This window comes from Eutrigla gurnardus (genome assembly GCF_963514095.1).
Source record: "Eutrigla gurnardus genome assembly, chromosome: 5".
Taxonomy (NCBI): domain Eukaryota; kingdom Metazoa; phylum Chordata; class Actinopteri; order Perciformes; family Triglidae; genus Eutrigla; species Eutrigla gurnardus.
In genome coordinates, this window is record NC_139919.1 from 12,376,180 (window position 1) to 12,398,583 (window position 22,404).

At 39.8% G+C, this 22,404-nt stretch overlaps 2 protein-coding genes across 8 annotated transcripts in view; one reads left to right on the plus strand and one right to left on the minus strand.

The window, feature by feature from the left end:
- Positions 1–3,761: 3,761 nt before the first annotated feature.
- On the minus strand, positions 3,762–5,425 carry LOC311013224 (catechol O-methyltransferase-like). Its single transcript, XM_084009207.1, has 3 exons — positions 5,153–5,425; positions 4,696–4,892; positions 3,762–4,218 (listed from the first exon to the last, which is right to left on the minus strand). The coding sequence occupies exons 1-3, from the start codon at positions 5,406–5,408 to the stop codon at positions 3,886–3,888; spliced, it is 786 nt and encodes a 261-aa protein (XP_083865333.1). The 5' UTR covers positions 5,409–5,425; the 3' UTR covers positions 3,762–3,885.
- Positions 5,426–10,019: 4,594 nt separating this feature from the next.
- LOC311013223 (LIM and calponin homology domains-containing protein 1-like) overlaps positions 10,020–22,404 on the plus strand; it is an 81,687-nt gene continuing 69,302 nt past the window's right edge. For 3 of the 7 annotated variants that reach the window (XM_084009199.1, XM_084009201.1, XM_084009200.1), the window contains exon 1: positions 10,020–10,287. In XM_084009199.1, the coding sequence (XP_083865325.1) occupies positions 10,186–10,287 (102 nt within the window). In that variant the 5' untranslated portion in view covers positions 10,020–10,185. The remainder of the gene's footprint in view (positions 10,288–22,404) is intronic. The other 4 variants (XM_084009203.1, XM_084009205.1, XM_084009202.1 and 1 more) reach the window with 3 other exon arrangements.

A 22,404-nucleotide genomic window follows, 5' to 3' on the forward strand; every position in this document is an offset into this window, starting at 1 on the left:
ATGACAGTGGAGCATTTAGCAGCGGCAGAGCCAGATAGTTCCCTCAGGAATTCGGGGGGGTTCTCAAAACAGAGATAAAAGTAAAAGTTGGTTTGTTTTTGCCTGGTGGTCAGAAACATGACTTCAGATGAATGATAATGTTGCCTCCCCTCTGTTCTAGTACACTATGACTAACAAAAGCAACAAAACAGCCAAGCGTGTTGCTCAAATGCTCGTTGATGTTCATATGTCGTTAAATAGAACTGGGACTTGGCTTTTCTTCAGAGACCAGCAGTAGCACATCATGCCTCAACTTGAAGCTTCATCTCACCGGTTTCCATTGAAAATGAACACAGCATTTGGCCATAATAATATGTCAATGTCCAAACACTTTGTTTCTGCTAAATGGCCACTAAATAATACATTTTCATCAAATAATTGGAACAAAAGTCCCACTTAATACCTTTGTAAACACAAACCATGACCTATTTCCTAATCTTGTTCCCTAACCATAACCACTTCCTTCTTGTGACCATAGTGGTGACGGATCAGAAAAATATTCATCCAGAATGAATTAATATTGTCCATCCATCCATCCATTGTCTACCGCTTATCCTGTATTCAGGGTCGCGGGGAATTAATATTGTTCAGGAACAATTAGAACATTTAGGAAGGCAGCTCCAATCATGTCATCCTGTCGACGGGGCGTTTGGTCCGAAAATGCTAATTTACAGTCTTTTCTGCAACTGACTGACAAACAAACAATGCATGATGTCGTTCAGCTTGTTGAACTTCATTCCTTTAACCAGAAGCATGTGGAAGTTACAGTAACAGGGTATTAACTCAGTTCTCCTCACTGTATGCATGCTGTTTAGCATGACATTAGATTAGGATGATAAACAAGGGGCATAATATCACATTCATGAAGATCTTAATCTGTATCTTGACGCAATTGCATCATCAAAATAAATAAAAACTATGAATCCAGCAGAACTGCACATACTGTCAAAGCTCTGCTTCATGGACTCATGCACGGTTTAATAGACCGCACATACAAAAGATGAGCAAAACATTCTCTGCATAACTTTGATGCTCACAGCCTCTGAAGAGGTTCCTTTCTCTGTTGTGAATGTATCCTGGTGAATGATTGGCCGTAAGTTCCCAGCAGTGCATGATGGGGTGTTTGGGCATGAAGGCTGACCCTTTGTGCAGAGGGCCCGAGGGCAGAGGAGCGTGGCTCTTTTAAAGTTTGATTTATAATTGAAAGCTGTGTTTACATCAGCTCTCCAGCCTCCGCAGCACAGAGAGCAGTTCAAAGCCTGATGAAGGAGGAACCCAGAAATTGAACCCATTAAAGTAGGAATTTTTAGGAAAATTGGAGGAAGGGGCGAAAGTTCGTCTGGTCATAGAGCGTGGTGTTTACACTTGATTGTACATCATTGTGTACACTGGTGGTACTCTGAAAGGAGGGCAAGGAAATGTTAAATCACCTCTGACAGCTGAGAAATTGACCACGTCCTGGCTCTGACACTTGTGTTGTAGGAAGTTCAGAGTCTCTCGGCTGAGATGGGGGTGGAAGCTAATGAGCAATCATTGCAGTCGCTCTACTTTGAGTGATTGCGTGCACACACTTTGTGAACATGCTGTATGCTGCGTACTGCTAACATTCGTGTGGTGATGCTTATTGCTTCACACTTTGGTGAAGGCAAACACAGCCAATTATCTAAACTACCTGAAGGACATCACGTTTTCTCTAGCATGGCATCCTAGAGGGGACATCATCATGTTTTCTCCGCTGGAAGGGGCACCCTGAGCATCTTATCACGTTTTCTCCACAGGAAGGTTCCCCTGACTCAGAAAATCTAAATATTGACAAAGACAGCAAGAATCCAAAGAATTGAATCTTTGTTCATCCAGTCCTCTCGTTTCCAAAACACAAACTGCAAAACTCCCTTTTTGAGGATTAAAATAATTCCTGACAGCTGATTACGCCCACCCTGGATGCTGCTGTTTTCTAAGTGAAACGCTCCAGATTGCTAATTAGCGACAATAATATTCCGTACTTGGACTTTCATGCATGCAGGCAATCGTTTCCTCGGAGTGGGCGTCACCGTTTCCCAAATGGTTTGCGTCCTAATTTGGAATAAAACGTATATCTTGATAGAGAGTTTGAAAATGACTTTGTATATGAATCAGTTGGTTGTTTACACTTCTGCATCTCCCAATAACAGCAGTGGTATTACCAGTTGGGGAGCAGACAATAACCCGTTCCTGTGTTATTCTCCATGTTCAGCAAATGCAGTCGACGCATCTCCCGCTGTGCAAATAATGATGCATGTGTGAGATTATAAAGTATTCATGCAGCACGTCAGATTTGCGGCGCTATGACCCGCTTGGTTCTGTGGAGACGTTCACAGTGAGCCGTTTAACTGCATGGCTCAGATCTCTCATCCCTGACCATGTGTTACCTAACCTCCATGTCTAATTTATTGTCACTGATAATATACACCACTACCTCTGACTCTCCCTTTAACTGCAGTGAGTTTGTATCGTTTTACGATCACTGCACTGCTGCACAACAACAATGACCTCGAGCCGAGAGCCACACCTTGGCTCTTGGAAATATTGCATTTAATTAAAGTGTGTTTTGCACCAATATTATTTAATTAAATGCTACACTAAATTGTCTCTAAACCATGAAATGGCTTTCCTGCTGCTTTGAAAGTCTCTGCAGTGCCATTACAGGCACATTCTGAAAACTCTGTCTGAGTTCTACAGCCATTCTCCTCATTTAAGATGCAATGCGTGCTGAGTCTTATACATTATGGACACTTAGTGAACGCTGATGTAAAAACCGAGATAGAAAAACAACTGCTGGAAGCATTTCCCCCAATAATGCTTTATTTTGATTTGTAAACAATGACAATGGGGTCTGAAATAAAGAACCTGCACAAGAGGGAGTGTGTGTCAACACAAGTCCTCGCAAATGAATCAGGACCCATTAGTGTATTTATACCACACATTTAAAGGTTACGTATCCTGTTTGCAGCAAAAGAAAGCAGGTTTGGAGTATTTATTGAGGCGTCCTGGAGTGCAGGGGTAACATGTGAGTTCTTAAGATGGGTGGCATCTCCCTTTTAAAGGCTTCCTTTGTTAAACCCAGTACAATGCCCGAGTTCCTATTCTTTTTAATAAGCAGAGAGCGCCATCAAGTGGTTTCTCTGAGCTCTACATTTGGTGTTTTCCTTCTTTGTTTCTTTGTTGTGTAAGCAGCTTTGGGATTTTGTCTCCTCTGTCTTATTGTACTGTTTAATTGCAGATACCAAAACTCACAATTCACTTATGTGCAATATGAATGTTTACTACACTGTGCAATATCAATGCTTCCTATGTGCAATAATGTGAATGCAATGGTCTGTTTACTCATATTTTTATTTATACTCTTGTTTTTTACTGATGCTTCTTGTTATTGCACTATACACTTTGCTGCTGTAACGCTGCAGATTCCCTGCTGTGGAACTAATAAAGGATTATCTTACCTTGTTTGTGGTTTGGAGGCCATTTAAGATAAGGCAACCGGAATAATCAAATATAAGTAATACTTCCCTTTTGTGCTGTAAATGAATCCCAGCAACACTGTCAGATATTTAAAATTATAAGTAATTTATAGCAGGAATACTGTTCTACATCTAATATTGTAACACACAATGTAACTGCAGTTATATTTAAAGGAAAAAAAGGAAAAGGAAAAAAATGAGTTTTTTATTTCAATACATATTTTTATCCTCAAATTGTTTTGCCCATGAGTAATACTGATAAGATAAGAGATGGTGAAGTATTCAACACTGCAGGTTGATAGAGTCCACACAAACGGAAAGAGCACACCCACATCTTCACACTTGGTTCTCATCTATCCACCCTTGTGCTTTGCTTCTGGTAGAAGATCTCCGTCATAAACTGAAGCTCTGACTTGACGCAGTAGCAGTCGGACCTCGCTCTGATGTGACCCAGGATGTCTCTGTGACCTCCGGCTCTGTTGTTCCTGTAGATGAGAAGGACGGAGCAGCCAGAGGCGCTGAGGAGCTCCTCTTTCTCCAGAGCCAGCAGGTCTACAAGGTACTGCTGGGGGTCGTGGTCCATCAGCACCAGATTCAGCCCCTCGCTTGTCCCTTTATTAAGCTCAAGAAATGAGTGCACAGTCGGGATGGCCTCAGCTGAGCTCGATGTCAACACCTGGAACTGCAGGGAATCAGAGGAGCATGTGAAGTTAGAATCCCTCAGTTACATTTGGCTTTGTATGAGATAGCAGGTTAAGAGTGTACAGGAACCTGAAGATTAAATTGAGATGCATCTCGACACTGTGTTTTAGTCATGAATAAAATATATGAAGTAATTCATTAAAATAAGCTGTGAAAATGTAAAACATTATAATAATAACTCATAAGTTGTTGAAGTAATGTTGGTGATGATACCATTTATTACACAGATTTGGTGCCACATTGAACATTTCTTACCGCTTTATAGAGATGTTTTAAAAAACAGACGATGTGAAATGACTACTAGGGGGACTAACATCACAAAAGAATTCGGCTAAATGTATCCACAATATCTCCAATATCCGGTAATACCCAATTTATGGCATTCCAAGGCTGTTTAGAGACCTCAGTATGCAGGAATATTCCAGTACACTACTTTAGAATAGTTCCCTGGGCATACCTGGGAGTGTTTGAAGCCAGCCACCAGTATGATTTCCTCCCCGAGCTCTGCTGTGAGTGGGTCCAGCTCCACTGTGATCAGTCTGCCAGCAGGGGGCAGCAGACGCAGCATGCGGACAGAACTGTAGCCACAGTGCATCCCCAGCTCCAACACCCGGGAAGGACGGACATGCCTCATCACTTCATCCACTGCTTCACCTACAGTAAAAACGGAAGTGGCGTATTATTAATATTATGTGAGGAACTTGTGGCTGAAAAAAAATGCAGTTAGATGTAAAATGAAAAAAAATGATGTAGTGCAGATGAGTGAAATACTCAATTCCCAGGGTTCATTTCAAGAGTACGAGAGATTTCAACAGTTGATCTGTGAGAAATCCTTTGATAGAAATCCTCTGCACTGATTTCATAAAGGCAATACCTTTGTAATTTAAAGCACTGAAGTGATTCTGCATACTGACCAATCTGTGGGCTGATGCAGAGGGAAGGGTGTGTGTCGGTGTAAAGGTCAAAGGTCTCCAGGACGCTGTCAGCTTTGCCATGGGTGCATTTGGTGAACACAAAGGCGTGGGTGCTCCTCACACACACTCTCCCTCGCACCAGCCTCAGCGCCCAGGCCAGAGCTCGATGGCACAGCGCGGCAACTTTGACTCGATACCGACCGGATATCATGATGATGGCAGGAAGCAGCGAAGCAGAAACGACCACGAGCCACATCGCAAAAGACGACGGAACAGCGGAAAACTGTGGATAAAAGACAGAGGATCTGAAATCCTTTTGTGGAACTGAACTGATTTGAGAAAAGTGTTCCTATCACTTAGATTTGAGTTATTTCTCATTCTGATTTCTGCTTCTCCGTTTTGATTTTTATTTTGTCACAAATAACGAGGTGTTTTCTGATTCTGTTTAGGCTAAAAGATATATAAATATAAAACTTCCTTATGTTGGCATGCAACAGTTGAATGTACTTGATTCTGCTTTAGTTCAGCATGTACTACATTATAAAACACGGTGACATTACTGTGTGCAGTATAAGTGTTTTTCCAGCTATAATGGCTAGTCAGTATTACCATTATTGGTGGTGACACAGCTCAAATTTGATTTTTAGTCAGACACATCACTCAATGACAGATAGCATTAAGGATTGCATTAAGCAATATATGATTTGGATAATTTATGATTCGTTTTTTTAACTGGCAAACCAAAAACATGAGAAATACATTGAGCTCTGGCCCCCCCTGCAGACGCATTATGGTATTTCTCTTGTCTTAACCTGTGAAAAAGGTTTCAGCTTCCAATCATTAGTTAAACCTTTTAAATGTAAACTGTAGGCGATGAAATCCGGAGAGCATATTTGAATTCTAATCAAACACCACAGGAAATGCTTTCACTTAAGTGGATCAATAAGTGGATCTGGTGAATTAGCATTATCAATATGATCATGAATATCCTCTGGAGTGAATTGAAAAGCTGTTTAGAGAACTATCATGATCGTTCACTAAATTAAAAAAATAGAGCCTGTTTTGTTTTTTTTAAAATACAGAAATTATCATGTAAGAGACTCACAGAATGTTGTTATTTGTATATGTATCCTTTGTTCATGCAGACCTTATGATATATGACTAACTTAAAAAAAAAAAAATGTGTGTCTATATTTGATGGAAGAAATACATATATTTATGATGGAACATTTTCATATCGTCTCATCCTTACAATCAACTCACAATATCGTAAATACACGACACAACACAAGGTTTCTGACTGATAATTCTCCTACAAAGAGGAAAAACTTAAAGTAACGTGGTATGATGGGGGTTTTGCTTCATTTATTATCAGTAAATCAACCCTGCATTTCTCTGTACACATTAACACATTGTATATTGCAAGCTCAATGCTTATCTTAAATATGCCTAATTTTTTACTGGCCAGTACCAAAATAATAGATCCTTTCTGCCAAAATTTGGGGACATATATAATAATAATATAATATATGTATATTTTTCGGAACCCCCCTCCAGGTTTTAAAGTTTTTCATCTTTATAACAGGCAATGTTCTTGATTTATAGGCTACTGCATCTTGGAATAAATAAAAAATGACTGAATATGCAACAGTGTTACAATATATTAATGCTGTTTTCGTTTAAAATTATAAGAATGTGGATTCTGGATATTCTAGTAATTCGTTAAAAGGGAGTTTATAAAAATATTAAACTTTAGATTTCCTGAGACAGAATTAATAACATTTGCAGGGGAGGTGCTATACTTGACACTGACACTATCATGATATTTTAATTGGAAGGCTTGAGAGGTGGGTTGGTCTGTCAGGGACAGCACTGGACTGTTTTTACCATACCTTAATGGACGTGATTTTAGCTTTAACTTTGACCTCATGTGGTGTTCCGCAGGGTTCAATATTAGACCCACTATTGTTTAATTTGTGGGCCAGCTCATCAAGACACACAATGTGTGTTACCATAACTATGCTGATATACTATATATTTCCCTATTCCTAGTCTGAGCCCTATTGATACACTATCAGAATGTATCAAGAATATTGATAACTGGTTGTCTAGCAATTGTTTACAACTTAACGGTGACAAGATGGAAAGCCTGGTTATCGGGGCGAAGGCTCACAGACAAGAAATCTCTTGTCACACAAGTCAGAAACCTTGGTTTCATCATGTACGATCTTGATTATTTACATTTTTATTCCTACTTATTTATGAGTTTTAATCCACGTGCAAAATGTAAGTTTCTGTTTAATTTGGAATGAAATGTGCGATATGAATGAAGTTTGCCTGCACTTACCAAACTGCCCTGCTGCCCGTCCAGGTTAAGAGTCCTGTCAGACACAGGTGGGACTGTCACTCCTGGAAGTCAAGACGGTGAGCAGCAGAAAGAAACAGCCGGCCTCCTCATTCACAGAACATGGTTGTCTCCTAGACACGGCTGTGATGGAACAAAGATCACGCCAAAGAAACCACTGAACTGTTGTTGGTATCCAGGAAATCGAAGGCTGAGGAACAGAAGAGAGGAGTGGCGAGTGAATCATTACAAATGAACACACACACACATTATGAATGCCTGAAGCTCCTCCTCCCACTGTGTGGTGCTGCTGCGTTATTCCACAAGAGGTCAGCAGAGATGTAGGAACTGGACTGTGGACGGACGGCGCTGCTGACTGAAGGACCTGGAAACGTCGAGATTGATGTCATTGAACCTTAGACACAGTTTCATAAATAAACTACTGGCTTTTGGCAACATTAGTGAAATAGTAACGCAGCTAATGTTGGTTTGTATAGTGCTTAAAAATGTTGAAATTCTATGTGTGTGTGTGTGTGCGTGTGTGTGTGTGTGTGTGTGTGTGTGTGTGTGTGTGTGTGTGTGTGTGTGTGTGTGTGTGTGTGTGTGTGTGTGTGTGTGTTTGTTTGTTTGTGCATGTGTGGCCTTGCCCTTAGAGATCCCTGTTTCTGCTGACTTCAGTTGTTCCTTTTTTTCATTGACCACAGAAGCAGTCTTTCATGTTTCTAAAAATGTCATTAAAAAGACTTAAAACACTTCATTTTAATCCATGTAAAACCTGCTTGATAAAGCTGGGTTTTGCACTTCAGCTCACACACCTGACCGTGTCTACAGGTTGAAAGCAGGGGAGATATGAACTTTAAATTACAGATTATAAAACAATGTTCCCTGGTTTAAATGCAAGTTTACTTGTGTTTTGTTGCCAGCTGGAGTAGACCAACCCCTTATGTCCTCTAATAACAGCATAACAAGAACAAAGATTTAACTGAATGGGGAAATTTGAGTTTACCATTCAGAGAATCTCCTAACTCAACATTAAAACAACATAACAAGGGCTAAATAAAAGCTTTCCCCACCTCTACAGATTTTTATATTATCACGTGTATTGGCCCAGATTAACTTAGTTTACACAACTTTTTACATGCACCATTTAGTAATGTCTTCCTTTTTTGTGATTAGCACAAATCATGACATGAGAAATGAATAACTAACTAGACTAAATACACTTTCTAAGTAGTATAATAATTAATCGTTTCATAGTATCAATGAATAGGAATGAGATTTGTTGTGGTGGCCTTCGCTCTAGATCAGTGAACGATCTGCTCTCTCTCACTTTGGCCCATATAGTTAAAGTAGGAGTGAGATCCCCAGTGTGCTGCTGCCCTCATTGGCTGGTGGCGGAGCGGAGCTGCTCTGTGTATTTTTGGCCATTGGAGCGGGTCGTACTGCGGTGTGCAAGTCCTGTCAATCCAACACCGTCAAGCTAGCCAGGAACAGCTAGATTAGTACCGGAAGCTCGGCAGCTTTACAACCACCATAATAAAAGCCTAAACAAATGGCTGGTGGAGTGAAAACCGAAGGGCAGCATTAACACTGACAGCGCCATTGCAAATTTTAAAGAATGTTTTCGTTTTCATGAGTTAAAAAAGAATAAATTGCACTTGCCACCATTTCAATTATATTTCAAAATCCAAATTTCAAATGTCCTCATAAACCCATCAAAAGACATCCAGCAGCCAGCCGCATTTTTTTTTTTTTTTTTTTTTACTGTCAAGTTCACTTATCTTCATTAATCGAAATGTCTAGTGTGTATTTTTTCCTAATGAGTTCGCAATGAGTTTTATGCATTTCCGGTTGCACGTTTTTGTTGTAATCACTTCCGGTTGGCATTGGCCTTCGACGTTTTTCATTTCAGGTGGATAAACGGGACTTTGAAGAACCTGGACAAGTCTTCAAACTAGCGGTAGGTTACGCGTTATCTTTGAGAAACGGACACTTACCTTTAGTGTGACTCTAATGTAAAGTTCATAAATAAGCTTATAAGTTTCATTGTAAAAACAGTTTGACAACGGGCTAACGTGGGTGAATTGCTAACGTTAGGTTAGCCTCACATATGTCTGTACATTGCCTTACAACACGCCTGCTTACTAGAGTTTCTCATTATGTTGAGTTATAAATGTGTCATTTAACAAATAATTGTTGGCGTATTATCATTAACGTAGTTAAACTACCATTGCCAAATGACGTTAGCTGTTTAAGCTAATCAAGAAGCTTACATTAACATTAAGCTCGCTTTGACCGCTAATACGTTAGAAATGCTGAAATTATCCAAATCATGGTGGCATTTAAAGGGCGCATTAATTATTTTTAATATTGTTGATTTTGAATTTCCCCAATTATGCAGTATATTCGTCGGCTTTTATTTTGAGCGCTTTCACCGGAAGTCAGGCGAGTGACTGTGGCTGGCTCGACGCTGATTGTCTCCCCACAGACAAACGGGAGCGATCCTGGAGAGCAGCAGCTGGTTCGTTCGCCTCGCCGGTGCTGCTGCTGCTGCTGTTGCAACACCGACAACAGACGGAGGAGAACGGGCTGACCGACACAATTCACGCCTGATTGTGGTGGAATAAGGCGCCACAGAGTTGCTTTTTTCACAGGCTTTAATACTTGGGAGAGCAAAGCTTCCTCGCCAATGGCAAGTCCGGTTGCAGACATAGGACAGTCTCATCAGCATCACCCTGTGACTGAGGCGGCCGCGGACTCCGCGTTTCAGGAGGCGCAGAAATGGATAGAGGTGAGTCACACTAACACACTCCAAATAGAGTTTTACTGCTCAGCACCTTGATTCCCTTTAGCGCAGGTGTTTTGTTGTCATTTGTGAGGCCTCTGTTAAGGGTTGCAGCCTGTGTCTGCAGCGCCTACTCCTTTAAACTGCAGTTTGGTTTTATTGCTTAGTCACCTGTTGAAAGGTAACTCAAACTGCAATCATTTGACTGATGGTTGTGAAACCTTCCCAACTGCATTCTTGTGAAGTCCCTGTGGTGGTTTAAAGTGTGCCTCTTGCTCAGAAAGCTCCCTCCGTAAATATGTTCAATTTAGTGGTATTTTAGTCTTTTGCAATATTACATTCCTATCATAATTTGGGTCTGAAACCAAGTAGTGTCTTAATAACTACCTCCTTATCCCCAAATCACAAGCTTCCTTTCTTGATTTCTAATGCAATAGCTGAACTATAATAGGATACTGCACATAGTAGTACTAGACCCTCCTGAATGTTGCAGCAGGCTTTCACTTGTATTTGTTGAGGGCCATTGTACAGTAGCCGTGGCTGCTGTGGGGCCTGGTGCGTGTTTGGCTGAAAACAATGAATGCATCATGTGGAATGGATTTTTGCCTCATTGCGAGCCTGGTGAACAATAATCACACAAATGAGTTTTTGTTCTGGGAGAATTTCAATCACGACACTTGCCTGCCTCCATTGCATTTGACTTTGTCATCCTGCAGTGAGCTGTCGCCTTGTCAGCCTCCAAAACACTGATGACCGGCTGATTATCTGTTGCATGTTGGGAGAATGCAGTCGACGCATTCCAGGTTTACACAAAGGCTTAGAAAACTCATTTGAAGCTCACTGGGTGTGATTAGTGTAGCAGGGGCGTTGGTAAGGATCATGGAAATGTGCACCCCCCCGCCTCACACACAGTCTTACATCATTTAATGGTTGACACGTGGAGTGTTACCCTAATATGATTAGCTGTGACAATCACATGTTTATCTGTCACCCCCAATTTAAAAAAATGTAAAGTTAACAGTAGAGCTGAGACAATCAGTCCATCGATCGACAAAGATAATTATGATATTAGTTCTTTAATAAAGCCGTCAAATCTCTGGTTCCAGCGTCTTACAGGAGAATATTTACTGGTTTTCTTAATGTTTTAAATAGGGATGGTTGTTTTTATTTGTTTTTCGGGATGATGGCAGACCCTTGGGAACCGTTCCTAATTCTTAACTGATAAGATAAGTGCCACTGCCTCGTATGTAGGGGTGCTACAGTTGAAATAATAATATCCGATTTGATTGTGTTAAAAACATGTTTTTTCAGCACTGACGGCTACACAATAATAGAGTCTTGATTTGTTAAGGTCATCAGATCATTCTCTTTAAAAAGAGAAGCTACCTGAATGGAAACATGATATATTTTTAAATCTTCCACAATATCATCACATTATTGAGTTATGTAAAATTAGAATTGATTCATTATGCAATAACAATTACTTATTTCACTGCTCAAACTGGTTGACCATCTAGATGGTAGGAGGGTACTTGAGTTTCTCAGGTACGCCTGAATGCACCTTGAAGTCACTCTATCTTTATATTGCAAATAGTTGTTTAGTGCCATATTTATTCCCTGAATATTGTTTAGAGAACCTTTAACAATCTAGAGTGAATGTTGCATGTGACTGATTTGTTAGCCTTCATGACATATTTTCTGAGAAGCATCAAATATGCTTGAATGTTATCAGTTAGCAGCAAAAAGCAGCATCGTACTGGTCCAGTGTTATTCTTATTGAGGACATCAGTAGACAGTTTGATAGATGCCTTGTGTGTGTGACCTAATTTAAATATCAGAATAATGGTAGAATAAAAAACAATTAACAACCTGAAGCCAGATCTGTCTAACAAGCTGACCCTGTAGCACCTGCACTAATGACCGTGTCCATATTGATCAGCATGAATAGGGGAAGTATTACATAGTGGTTTTGGCTAAGCTAAATTGTTGAATCCCTGCATATTTTAAAGTAATCTTTACTGCCATCACCTTCCACACTGTGTTTTTGTTGGCCGACCTGTCCCACCTATCATTTTTAGTTATATATTTAGTGCCTGTCTCATTGCTGCAACTAGACTCGCTGCCTCTGTATTACCAAGAAGACCGTAACATTTGAGATACTGTAAAGAGTATAACGTTTTGTTTTTTTAATACATATCTCTATTTTGATACTCATATTTTTTGGATGTTTTCAACTCTAGATACTTGGTTTTGTATTTGTGTAGTTATTACAATGCTGTGTTCAAACTAATCCAAGCGTATAACATCTCAAAGGAGTATTGAAAATGAGAGATCCTCTTTATGATTGTTAGGTTCCGTTTCAGACCTATTTAGTAGCACTTGAACTCCCTGGAGGCCCATATCAAGTCTTTAAAAAGCCACGACTGACCTAGAATCTCTGACGCAGTCCAGGGCTAAGAGCTAAAAAGGTGGAAGGAAACTGATACCACTCCTGCATTGTTGTTCTGCTATCAACCTTCCCCCGCAGGGACTGATTTCATTACCCATACTCACCTGGTGACAGTCACCTCAGGGAACCAGAGACAGGTTACTGGATCCTGAATATGTAGAACAACACAAAGCTGCAGTCAGCATCCCACTGCCAATGTTTGGCTACCGCTACTTATATTCAACTTCTGTGTAATATATGGTGTCAGGCCTTGAGGCAATACATTATGACAACAGGTCTCCCGTTTGCCATTTATTGTCACTCGCAAAATGTGCAAAGAAATTCCAGCCAGTGTCCTCACAACCAGCCATACATCCTTAGCTGTAAGCACTTTGACTGTGTTTGTCTGTCCTTGGCAGGGTCTTTCCTGCATAGAGAATTATGAAGCGGCTGCCTCAAAATGTCATCCCGCCTCTTGACAAAACTCTTGACGGATGTCTTCATGGAAAGCACCATTTCGAACAAGCGTAGCACTTGATGGATTTGTCTCATTTGTAACAATAGCGGCATTGCTCCAATATGGTGACTGTATTGTAAGCAGCACAGTGCACTGGGAAAGGTGTGGCTAAACTGCCAAAGAGAATGAAGTGCTGTCTTTTTGGCTGGTTTAGCTGGACTACAGCAAAGCAAAGCAGGCCAGACGGTGTGTCCACTGGTAACAACTTGCTACCACAGCAAAACAACCTCTTCTTTTCTCGTTGTTTCCCTGCCGCTTGAAGTTTTAATATAGTATTATATATCCAGTACTGGTGGGACAATATATCGAATTATCGATATATTGTGATACTCCCTGCTGTATATCAATATTTAAGAAAAAAATCAATACTTTTTTTAAAGACTTTTATCAAAATATGCAGGCGCTATTTACCTATTCCATGCATTAAGCCTGTTACCATTTTGCTTCACCAGAGTCATTACTTCATGACTCCTTTTGGTCTTTTGCCAGTTTATGGCTATATTGGAATAATGGCACATGTAGATGTTCAGTCAGTGTGTGTTAAAGATGGACTAAGCTAAGATTATGCACTTTGTTTCACAAATAAATGCAAATGGAAGTTGCATTCATGAAAGCCATTCTATGCTCCTCTACATGTGTGCCTGAAAAACAGCAGGGTGCCTCTCTTTACACTGGTGGAATGTAAGGAAATTAATCGTTTTTGTTTAGCAACTTTTTTCTCCACTTTATTTAATACAAAAGTTCAAACATATCTGCAAAATGTGATATTAGTTTACAGTAGCATACATTTGACAGCATGAGTGCCACATATACTACTGATAAAAGCAAATTATTTAAAAAAAAAATGTTTAAAATACTTCACAAACGGGAGATATCTTCTAATAATTGTAACTTTAAATTATGTCAAAGAAACACAAAATGCAATATCAAATCAATTACCATGACATATCTTAATTAGAAGTGTGATTCTCAATGCATTAACATTTTCTATAGTGCAGCACATGGCTACCGTACTTTTCCATCAATAAATGCAAGCAAATCTGAACTCCTTTTATTTAGAAAGTGCTTTAAAAAATTACAGACTGCAACAGTTTTTTCAATACCAGTGTCTATGTGAGCACCCCACCCCTTTTTTTTATTTAAACTTTATTTAACCAGGAAAAAGTCTAATTGAGATTAAAAATCTCTTTTTCAAGAGTGCCCTGGCCTCTATAAGATTACATTTGAATACATGATAATGTTGTAATTAACCTTCACCCAATACTACCTTTTTACTGAGAAGTGCTTGAACGCATCACAATCAAGTCAATAAAACCTCTGGTGGTTTGATTACTCTGTAGAATAACAAGTGACTGCTTAAGTTGGTTGTTCCAAATGTTGCTATGCTGTTAGCTCCATTATTTAGCTTAGTGCGACTGTGCTGCCGACAGTCTGCAAAGAGCTAACATTAACTACCTTTTCTCTTTTTCCAAGTATTTGTTCACGATGTGGCATATCGGGGATTGGCGATGAGAAAACATTAATGCCCATCACATTTTTACTGAATATTGGCACCTATTTTCTTTGCAATTGCACGGTCAGACAACTGGATGAAACTTGTCTGTAAAACACCTTGATGAAGCATTAACACCTGCACTCATTATTACATCGTCCGCCACTTCCTCTCACCATCTCGTCGGTAACACAGTCGCTAATCATCGCGTTTGGCTCCTCTGAACTTCAGAAGAGTCTGACTGCTCCTTTGAAGAGGTTGATTGATTTGTGTCGTATAGCCACAGGGCGTTTGCAATGAGATTATCTGCCTGGTTCTTTCCCCCAACATACATCTGAGTGGTATGATGAATTGTCTTTCTTCTGAGTTGTGGTTGAGGAGTTTGCTGTTGGCAAATTCAAACCAGAGCATAACTGTGAGACAATAATTCAGAGTTCATTTCATCACTCGCCTTGTTAGGATGGAAAAACATCACACCGGTAAATTAACCTGAAGGTCTTGCATTGAAATGAATAGAAAAGCTTAAGTCACGTAACCAAAAATGTGCAAAGAAAAGCAATTCCAGTTTGGCACGTGTAGTGCAATAAGATGTCAGTTGTCAGTTTTAAACAAATTGAAATATGAGAGATTAACTCACGTAAGTATTGGTGGTTTCTGTTTTTTCTTGCAGCCAGTCATATTCAGTAAAAGCAGTGAGTCTATATCGACAGGCATTTCAGCTCTGTTGCCAGGGAGGCTGTCTTGTACAGCTTAGAACAGACTACAGACGCTGCATTGCTGTCTGTCTTTTCTGTGCCTGTGTCTGGTAAAAATCTAGTATTAAATGTGTGATGCTTTGTGTGGTTCTAACAATGTGTCAGTGTTCTTTGCATACTTTTTGCAATGACTCCATAGTTATTTGTGTTTTCTTTTCCTTCTATGTGATGTTTGAAATGGCTGTTTACTTGCCTGACAATTATAATGCTTGATATTGTCATGTTTAAGGTTTTTTTTTATAAAAGAATTGTTCTTGGCAGGATGTTTTTTTTTCCAGAGCTTGTCTCAACCGGTTCATTCAGTGTCTCTTCTCTAGTATCTGTGTTGTCTGAATGTCTCTTTCTTTATAACCTTGAAGCTCCTCCTCCTTCTTTCCAAGTCATGGCATGTTTGTGAAGAATACAAAGTTCCATTGTAACATGCCTGACAGGGGAATTATATCTACATGTCAATGGCTGATAACATTCCAGTGATATCATAGTACTCAACAACCAAATCTCCAGACTGATCCATGTTATTTGATTGTTTGTTTATTTGACGTGGATATCACTATCACTGGAAGTTTGAGCGTGTGTGTGTGTGTGTGTGTGTGTGTGTGTGTGTGTGTGTGTGTGTGTGTGTGTGTGTGTGTGTGTGTGTGTGTGTGTGTGTGTGTGTGTGTGTGTGTGTGTGTGTGTGTGTGTGTACTATATTTTTATCATGACAATAGTTGCTGAGGATAAATGGCTGCTCTTCCTAGATCTTTGGCACCTACATTAGTACATTCACTTTTGACAGGTTAGTCTTATTCATTGTAGTCAATATCAGTTGATCACATCAAATTGAGTTTGTATTTCGTACATACAAACACCGTGGCAACATGTCCACAGAAAGAAGTGGGATGGTACTGTGTGTATGGCTGATTTAATAAGATGCAAATAAGACACGTGCAAATAAACCACTTTTTTTTTTTTTTTTTTTTTTTACTTACTTAAGGGCCATGATATATGCATGTCTATTTGTGCTGCGATCCACACTGTGTCAACATGCAATTTATTTTTTCAAAACTGTTTTCTTTGCTATATTAAATAGTTTTGGTGTTTTAGTAACCATAGCACCAGAAATGTGTGCACCAGGTAACTGACATCCTTGAACCCCTGCATTAAAGTTGAGATGTGCTGATACATACTGAAGGTCTAATTTTCATTAGCATAATGTGAATGGCCTTTCTAGCTGCATTTCCAAACATAATTAGGCAGGTACTTCATCGTTCTTTTTTTAAGTACACTTTGGTTTTTACTACACTCACACTGCTGGTGGATAATCATGGTCAATCTTTGTCTGCTATCTGATTTTCCACGAACGTTATGGAAACCTGACGTTCAGTAAAACGGGTTCTTGATGAAATAGGTGATCAGGTCAATCTTACAGAAACAAATGCAAATCCATCTACAACCATTTGTGTGTCAAAATGATGCTTTCAATGAGAGGATTAGCTTCATACCGGCAGTATAACAAATTCATGTTTTGAAAAAACCCTAATAAAGATCATTTTCCTTGTTGGATTCCCTGACGAGAACAGAATATGAGAAATGCAATGCAGCACACTTCTGTATATTTGGCCCCAGGTTGTTTTGGAAAGCTGCCGTCATGTACTGAGAATGATCTGTGTTCGCCTCTGTCTGAATGAATCCATTACTCATTCCTAGTTTAGGGGCATCTCCGTTCTTTCCTGTAGAATAGACTGACGTGTTAATTGTTGAGGTTTCTTGGCGGTTATTATCAAAGTGCATGAGATGCACTGGTGTGACTACAAGCCGAGGAAGGGTGTAATTTTAGAAGAAAGTGTCTGTCAGAGAAGGGTTTAGTCCAAATTGAGGATGTCTCCTTCATCACTCACCTTTTATGCTCTGATGAACTGGAAGTCCATGGTCTACCACAACTTCCTGTTCTCGCTGTGCATATAGACTAGTTTATTAAGCTGACGTGAATATTTGATCTCTTATGTTTCCCTCTGGGAGAGTGTGGGTACATACATTTAGGAGCCCAACATGCTGCTCATCATAATCTTGAATAGACTCAAGCAAGTACAACAGTCTCCAAAGATTGGCAGCAGTTGTAGGGATCATTTATTTATGTTGCCTAAATTAAAGCATCCAAAGCAGTAATGATTGAACAAGTCATAACGTAATCATCGACACGCTGCTCAGCTGAGCTGTAGCTGATACAAATACAATAGAAAGTTGGATGCTGTCATGTTAAAATTTGATTGGAGCTCCTTACATAGAATCAGCACTCACACAAATGAGAAATCCTTGAAAGTAAGATGCTAATCACTAATCCTGTGGTTGTGGTCTTCTTAATCTCAGCAGAAGCCGTCTGTCCTCTCCTGCTGAAGCCAGGAAAAGAGCTGGTGTGTTGACACATCGGCAATAGTGGAAAACCATTAGATGTTCCAGAGAAATAGGCCTCGTCATTTACCTATATGCCTATTATTTCAACCACCAAATAATGCAACTATCTTTTCAAATTCTAGCTATACCTTTTTAAATTACGAGTGCTATGAACGATTCAAAAATGCTTTCATGTATGATTTGGACAGTTTGTAAAGACCACCATTGCATACATGCAAAGACCCACGTCGTGAGACAATGACGCACTTGTCAACAAATGCCTGCCGGTCTGGGTCCAGATGGGTCTTTATGAACACACACGCACCTTCGGGTTGAGAGGTGATCATGTGGTGGATTGCCATAGAAGTTGGGAGATTAGCCCCCCTCTCTCGCCACTATGTTTGCGCGTCTGTAATTCTGTGTTCATGCAGTCAATTAGGCAACATGAATCCATTTAAGGTTGTTCACATCGTCTGGAAATCCAGTGTCATATTGGCAGTGACGTTTTGGTAAATACTTACCACAGTTGCTTTTTTCTGAATGTGAAGGCATCACTGAGCATCACTGATCATCATGGTGTGTCTTGCCTGTAGCTGACTTGTCTAACGCCCTTCATTTCAAGGATCTTTCAAATAAAGCAGTGGATTTGTTGGCTGCTGTTCACTGCCAAAGTGGATATTTGAAGGCTAAAACTAGACACGCATAAGAATCGTGCTCTTCAGAAGCAGGGAGGAAATGAAAAGCCAAATGGCTGAACTTATCTAGTAAAATCTGCAGGCACTTCATTTCGCAATCAAATGTATTCAAATTAGGAAAGTAGGCCACTCAACAATATGAAAGCAACTTTGTCTAGTTAGGTTGATGACAATTTATCACAAACAACAGTACTCCTACAAAAATCGTTCTTACTCACTGTACCCTTTCATAGTTGACAAAAGAGGGACACTTAAAGAGGGAAGAGAGCTTTTGGGGAGGAAAGGCAGCCTGGCACTCAAACTGCAGTGCGACACACACACACACACGCAATAAGCACCACAGTGAAGGAGGTGTAGCCGGCTGTGTGCCAGGTCTGTACAGCTATTCTCTGCAGGGAAGCTGTTAACTATTGTTGTGACTTGCCACTCCAGCCATTGCACCTAATGCTCACTCTGAAGAGAAACGGAACTGACAGATGTTGACAGCATGTTATTGTGAGGAATGGGAGGTTTGGCATGTTGGAGTCCATTTCAAGCATGTATAGATTGCCTTCATCCAAATGACTTCCCTTATACCGGTAGAGTAGGCTTAAGATTGCAACTGCTGTGACTATCGCTGTCAGCAACTTTCTGTCCTTTTCCATATGTATCTGCTTTTTTGCCTGAATTTCTTTTTTTTTTTTTTTAACAGTGGTTTTATGTGGGTGCATCCAACAGGGTGATGGCAACCATGAGGTCAGGCTCTCCGCACCTCAAGTCTGAGAATTAAATCTAGTCCGAGTATAATGATGAGACATTCAAGGGGAAAATTAAAGCTAATGAGCCGGAGAAACTTCCTTTCTGTTGTTTCTGTCTCCACACTTACAGCAGCGTCTTCAATTAAGACAATGCCATTAATTTTTTTTTCAAGAAAAACAAAGCCACTCCAAGGCACTCTTGAAGTAGAATTTATGATGTACTCATCTTGCGATTTGCAGTGCTACTTTAATCATTTAAAACCACAGCATGTTGAATAGCCCTGGAGTTGTTTTCAGCTACTAATGTTCCTTTGAACTAACCATACAATTAAAGCTTTTTAAGTTTTACTTGAAGGATCTGCTCTCTTCATTTGGCAACAGTCACAAACCAAAGATGACCTTGAAACAGATGCACAAAACTCGATGTGTTCTCGTCTGTCTTCTAACTCCACAAAATATTTCACTTCTCCCAAACAGAATTTTTCTTCTCAGCCAGTCAAACTGTTCAGTCTGTAATCTTATCTTTGCCAATAATTACAGGGTGCACATCCTCTGTCCTGTGATCTGCCATTACTCTATTGATTGCCCTTATTTGCAGGCAATGGGTCAGTTTGGATGCATACCATTCAACTCAGATTTATTGATTTGTTTAGTGGGCTTTTGACAGAAAGGTTACAGGTTAAATTTGCAAATGTGCAGGACTCTTCTGAAGTGCTTACCGCAAATAACTTTCAGTAATTAGTGTGGTGTCTTCATCCCACATCTGCTAAGCATATTACGTGCCAACAGTTGTAGATGTCTTGTGAAGGTGTGACACGTAATCCTGGCTAAAAAGAGCATAAGCAATCTTGAAAAAATATTGCATCATGTGTTACTCCTTCCTGTGTCTTGACTTGCAGCATTTGGAGCTTTTCTTAGGTGGTATATGGGACTGTTTGATGGATAGGACAGATACTGATGCTACTCTGCCGTTCAGGGGATATTTCTAATTGGGTCATGCAGCCTGAGCTGGTTTCCTAGTTTTTAGAGTTGGGCCACTCGGGAGCTGGACTCTTTCTGACTATCTTGGGAGCAAGTGCAACCTGCACTGGATGGCAAGCTGACTGACATCGACTGTCATAGACCCACAGACAATGTCATGATTACATCACAGTATTAGCTGGAATTAAATGCGAATCTCCTCAAATGAGTGGACCAAAGGTGCGTTCACACCAAAGGTATAGGGTACATATAAAGTCAATAAAAAGTCATTGCAACATTTTTTAGCGCCATCATCAGGTCAAAACTTGACATGACAGCCCATCAGCTGTACTTTGTTTACTTCTGATAAGCAAATTTTAGTATAGTAACATGTTAAAGTAAGACAGTAAACACAGCAAACCTGCTAAACGTCAGCATTGCCATTGTGACCCTGTTGCCATACCCGTGGTAGAACATAGCTTCGTCATATTGTTTGCATTATACATTCAAACATTTGAATGTACAACTTCTTACTTTTGCCTTTAAATCATATTTAACAGCTGCTCAGTGTTCAGCTTGGCTCGGGATTCTGTGTCAAAACATTTGAGATTGTTCAGTTTTTATTCAGTTGGTTTCAAAATATGTTTGAGGCTGAAAATTGACAGTATCTTGAATCAGAAATCAGCTCAAGCCTTTTTTCATTGTTGTTCTTCATGTGAGATAAAAGTCCCAGTTTTCTTGCACTAGAGAACCAGATGACTCAGGTCCACCATGAATCAAGGCTTTTAGAACTGAGTGGGATGCCTTTCATTGTCACTCACACTCACACACACACACACACACACACACACACACACACACACACACACACAGTCTGACTCCTGCAGCTCCCCAGCCAGTCGCCCCCCCCCCAACAACAATGCAAGCTGTCACCACACGCTGGAAAGTGACACAATTGTCTGTCAGCTGATTTGTCTGGAGAGGGCCACTAGTGTATTTTTCTCTTATCAGAGGGGGATTTCTGTGTATACGGGATTCCATTCCCATACTATACGTTTATTTTTAAAAAACTAGTTCTTGTACACAAATCATTTTTTTTGAAAATGTTACTTCTTGTTTACTGAAGACCTTCCATTTAAGTTAAGGAGAAAACAAGTCTAAAGTATTTGGCTCTTTGGTCAGCTGCACTATTAAGACATAAGAACATAGATTAACATTTTGTGCCAGCTATTGGAAATTGTTACATTTATTTTATTCCAAAACTGTGAATTTCGATAAAATCCTTTATCATCTCATCCCTAAAGGATTGATGACATTATTTAACGTGACACTGAGAAGTAAGCTGAGCAACTTCTATTTCCTTGGAAGAATGAAAATGGCACATGAACATGTTAACCTATCAAAACCTAAATATAGATCCTCAACACTAAGTTGGTGCTTTGGCACACTATGTATACAATGTTTATAATTTATTGCTTTGTTTAAAACTTGTGGTCATCTCACCAGTTACATGTTTTGTTGATTTCAAATTATCCATCTGCCCTTGTCAAGACGTCTGATGTGAGGTAGTCTTGATGCACAGAATAAGCTTGTTTTATGATACTACAGGCAGCAATAATAAGAACATACAAAGAATTGGTTAGTCCAAAACACCATGACTGAATCCATAAATGGCTCCACCTGCTGTCGAAAAACCAAAATCTTATTGAATGAAAATCTGAAGAGATGGACACAACCATATTGACTGTACTGTCTGATTAACAATCATTCTCTTAACTATCTTCTATGCATGAGAGAGAACCAAATAAGATCAAGAGACCACTTTTAGACGTCAACAGAAGAGGATCTTTTTATGTAACTGAGCATCACTACACAGAGGTGACACATTTCTCTCCTTCATTGTAGCTTGTTTTGCTTTGCTTGGCCAATAGCTGAAACTGTCTGTGCTGCTTAACAGTACTTTTTTCTCCCCTTTTGTGTAGAGTCTCTTTCTTCTGGGCAGCTATTACAATTTACTTCATTAGTTAAAGTGAAGTAATAACCTCTTAGTCTGTTGCCACAAAAGTGGCAGAAGAACCAAAACGATGCAAGCAGAAAACTTAAAATTTGATGACTGCAGATATGAGGACACAGTAATTTGTAGCATTTTACCCACTAAGGCATTAT

Coding starts and splice junctions, on each gene's coding strand:
- LOC311013224 (XM_084009207.1), bottom strand. CDS start 5,408: ATGTGGCTCGTGGTCGTTTCTGCTTCGCTGCTTCCTGCCATCATCATG. Junction 4,893..5,152: donor CTGCATCAGCCCACAGATTG/GTCAGTATGCAG, acceptor TTTTTACTGTAG/GTGAAGCAGTGGATGAAGTG. Junction 4,219..4,695: donor CTGGCTTCAAACACTCCCAG/GTATGCCCAGGG, acceptor GATTCCCTGCAG/TTCCAGGTGTTGACATCGAG.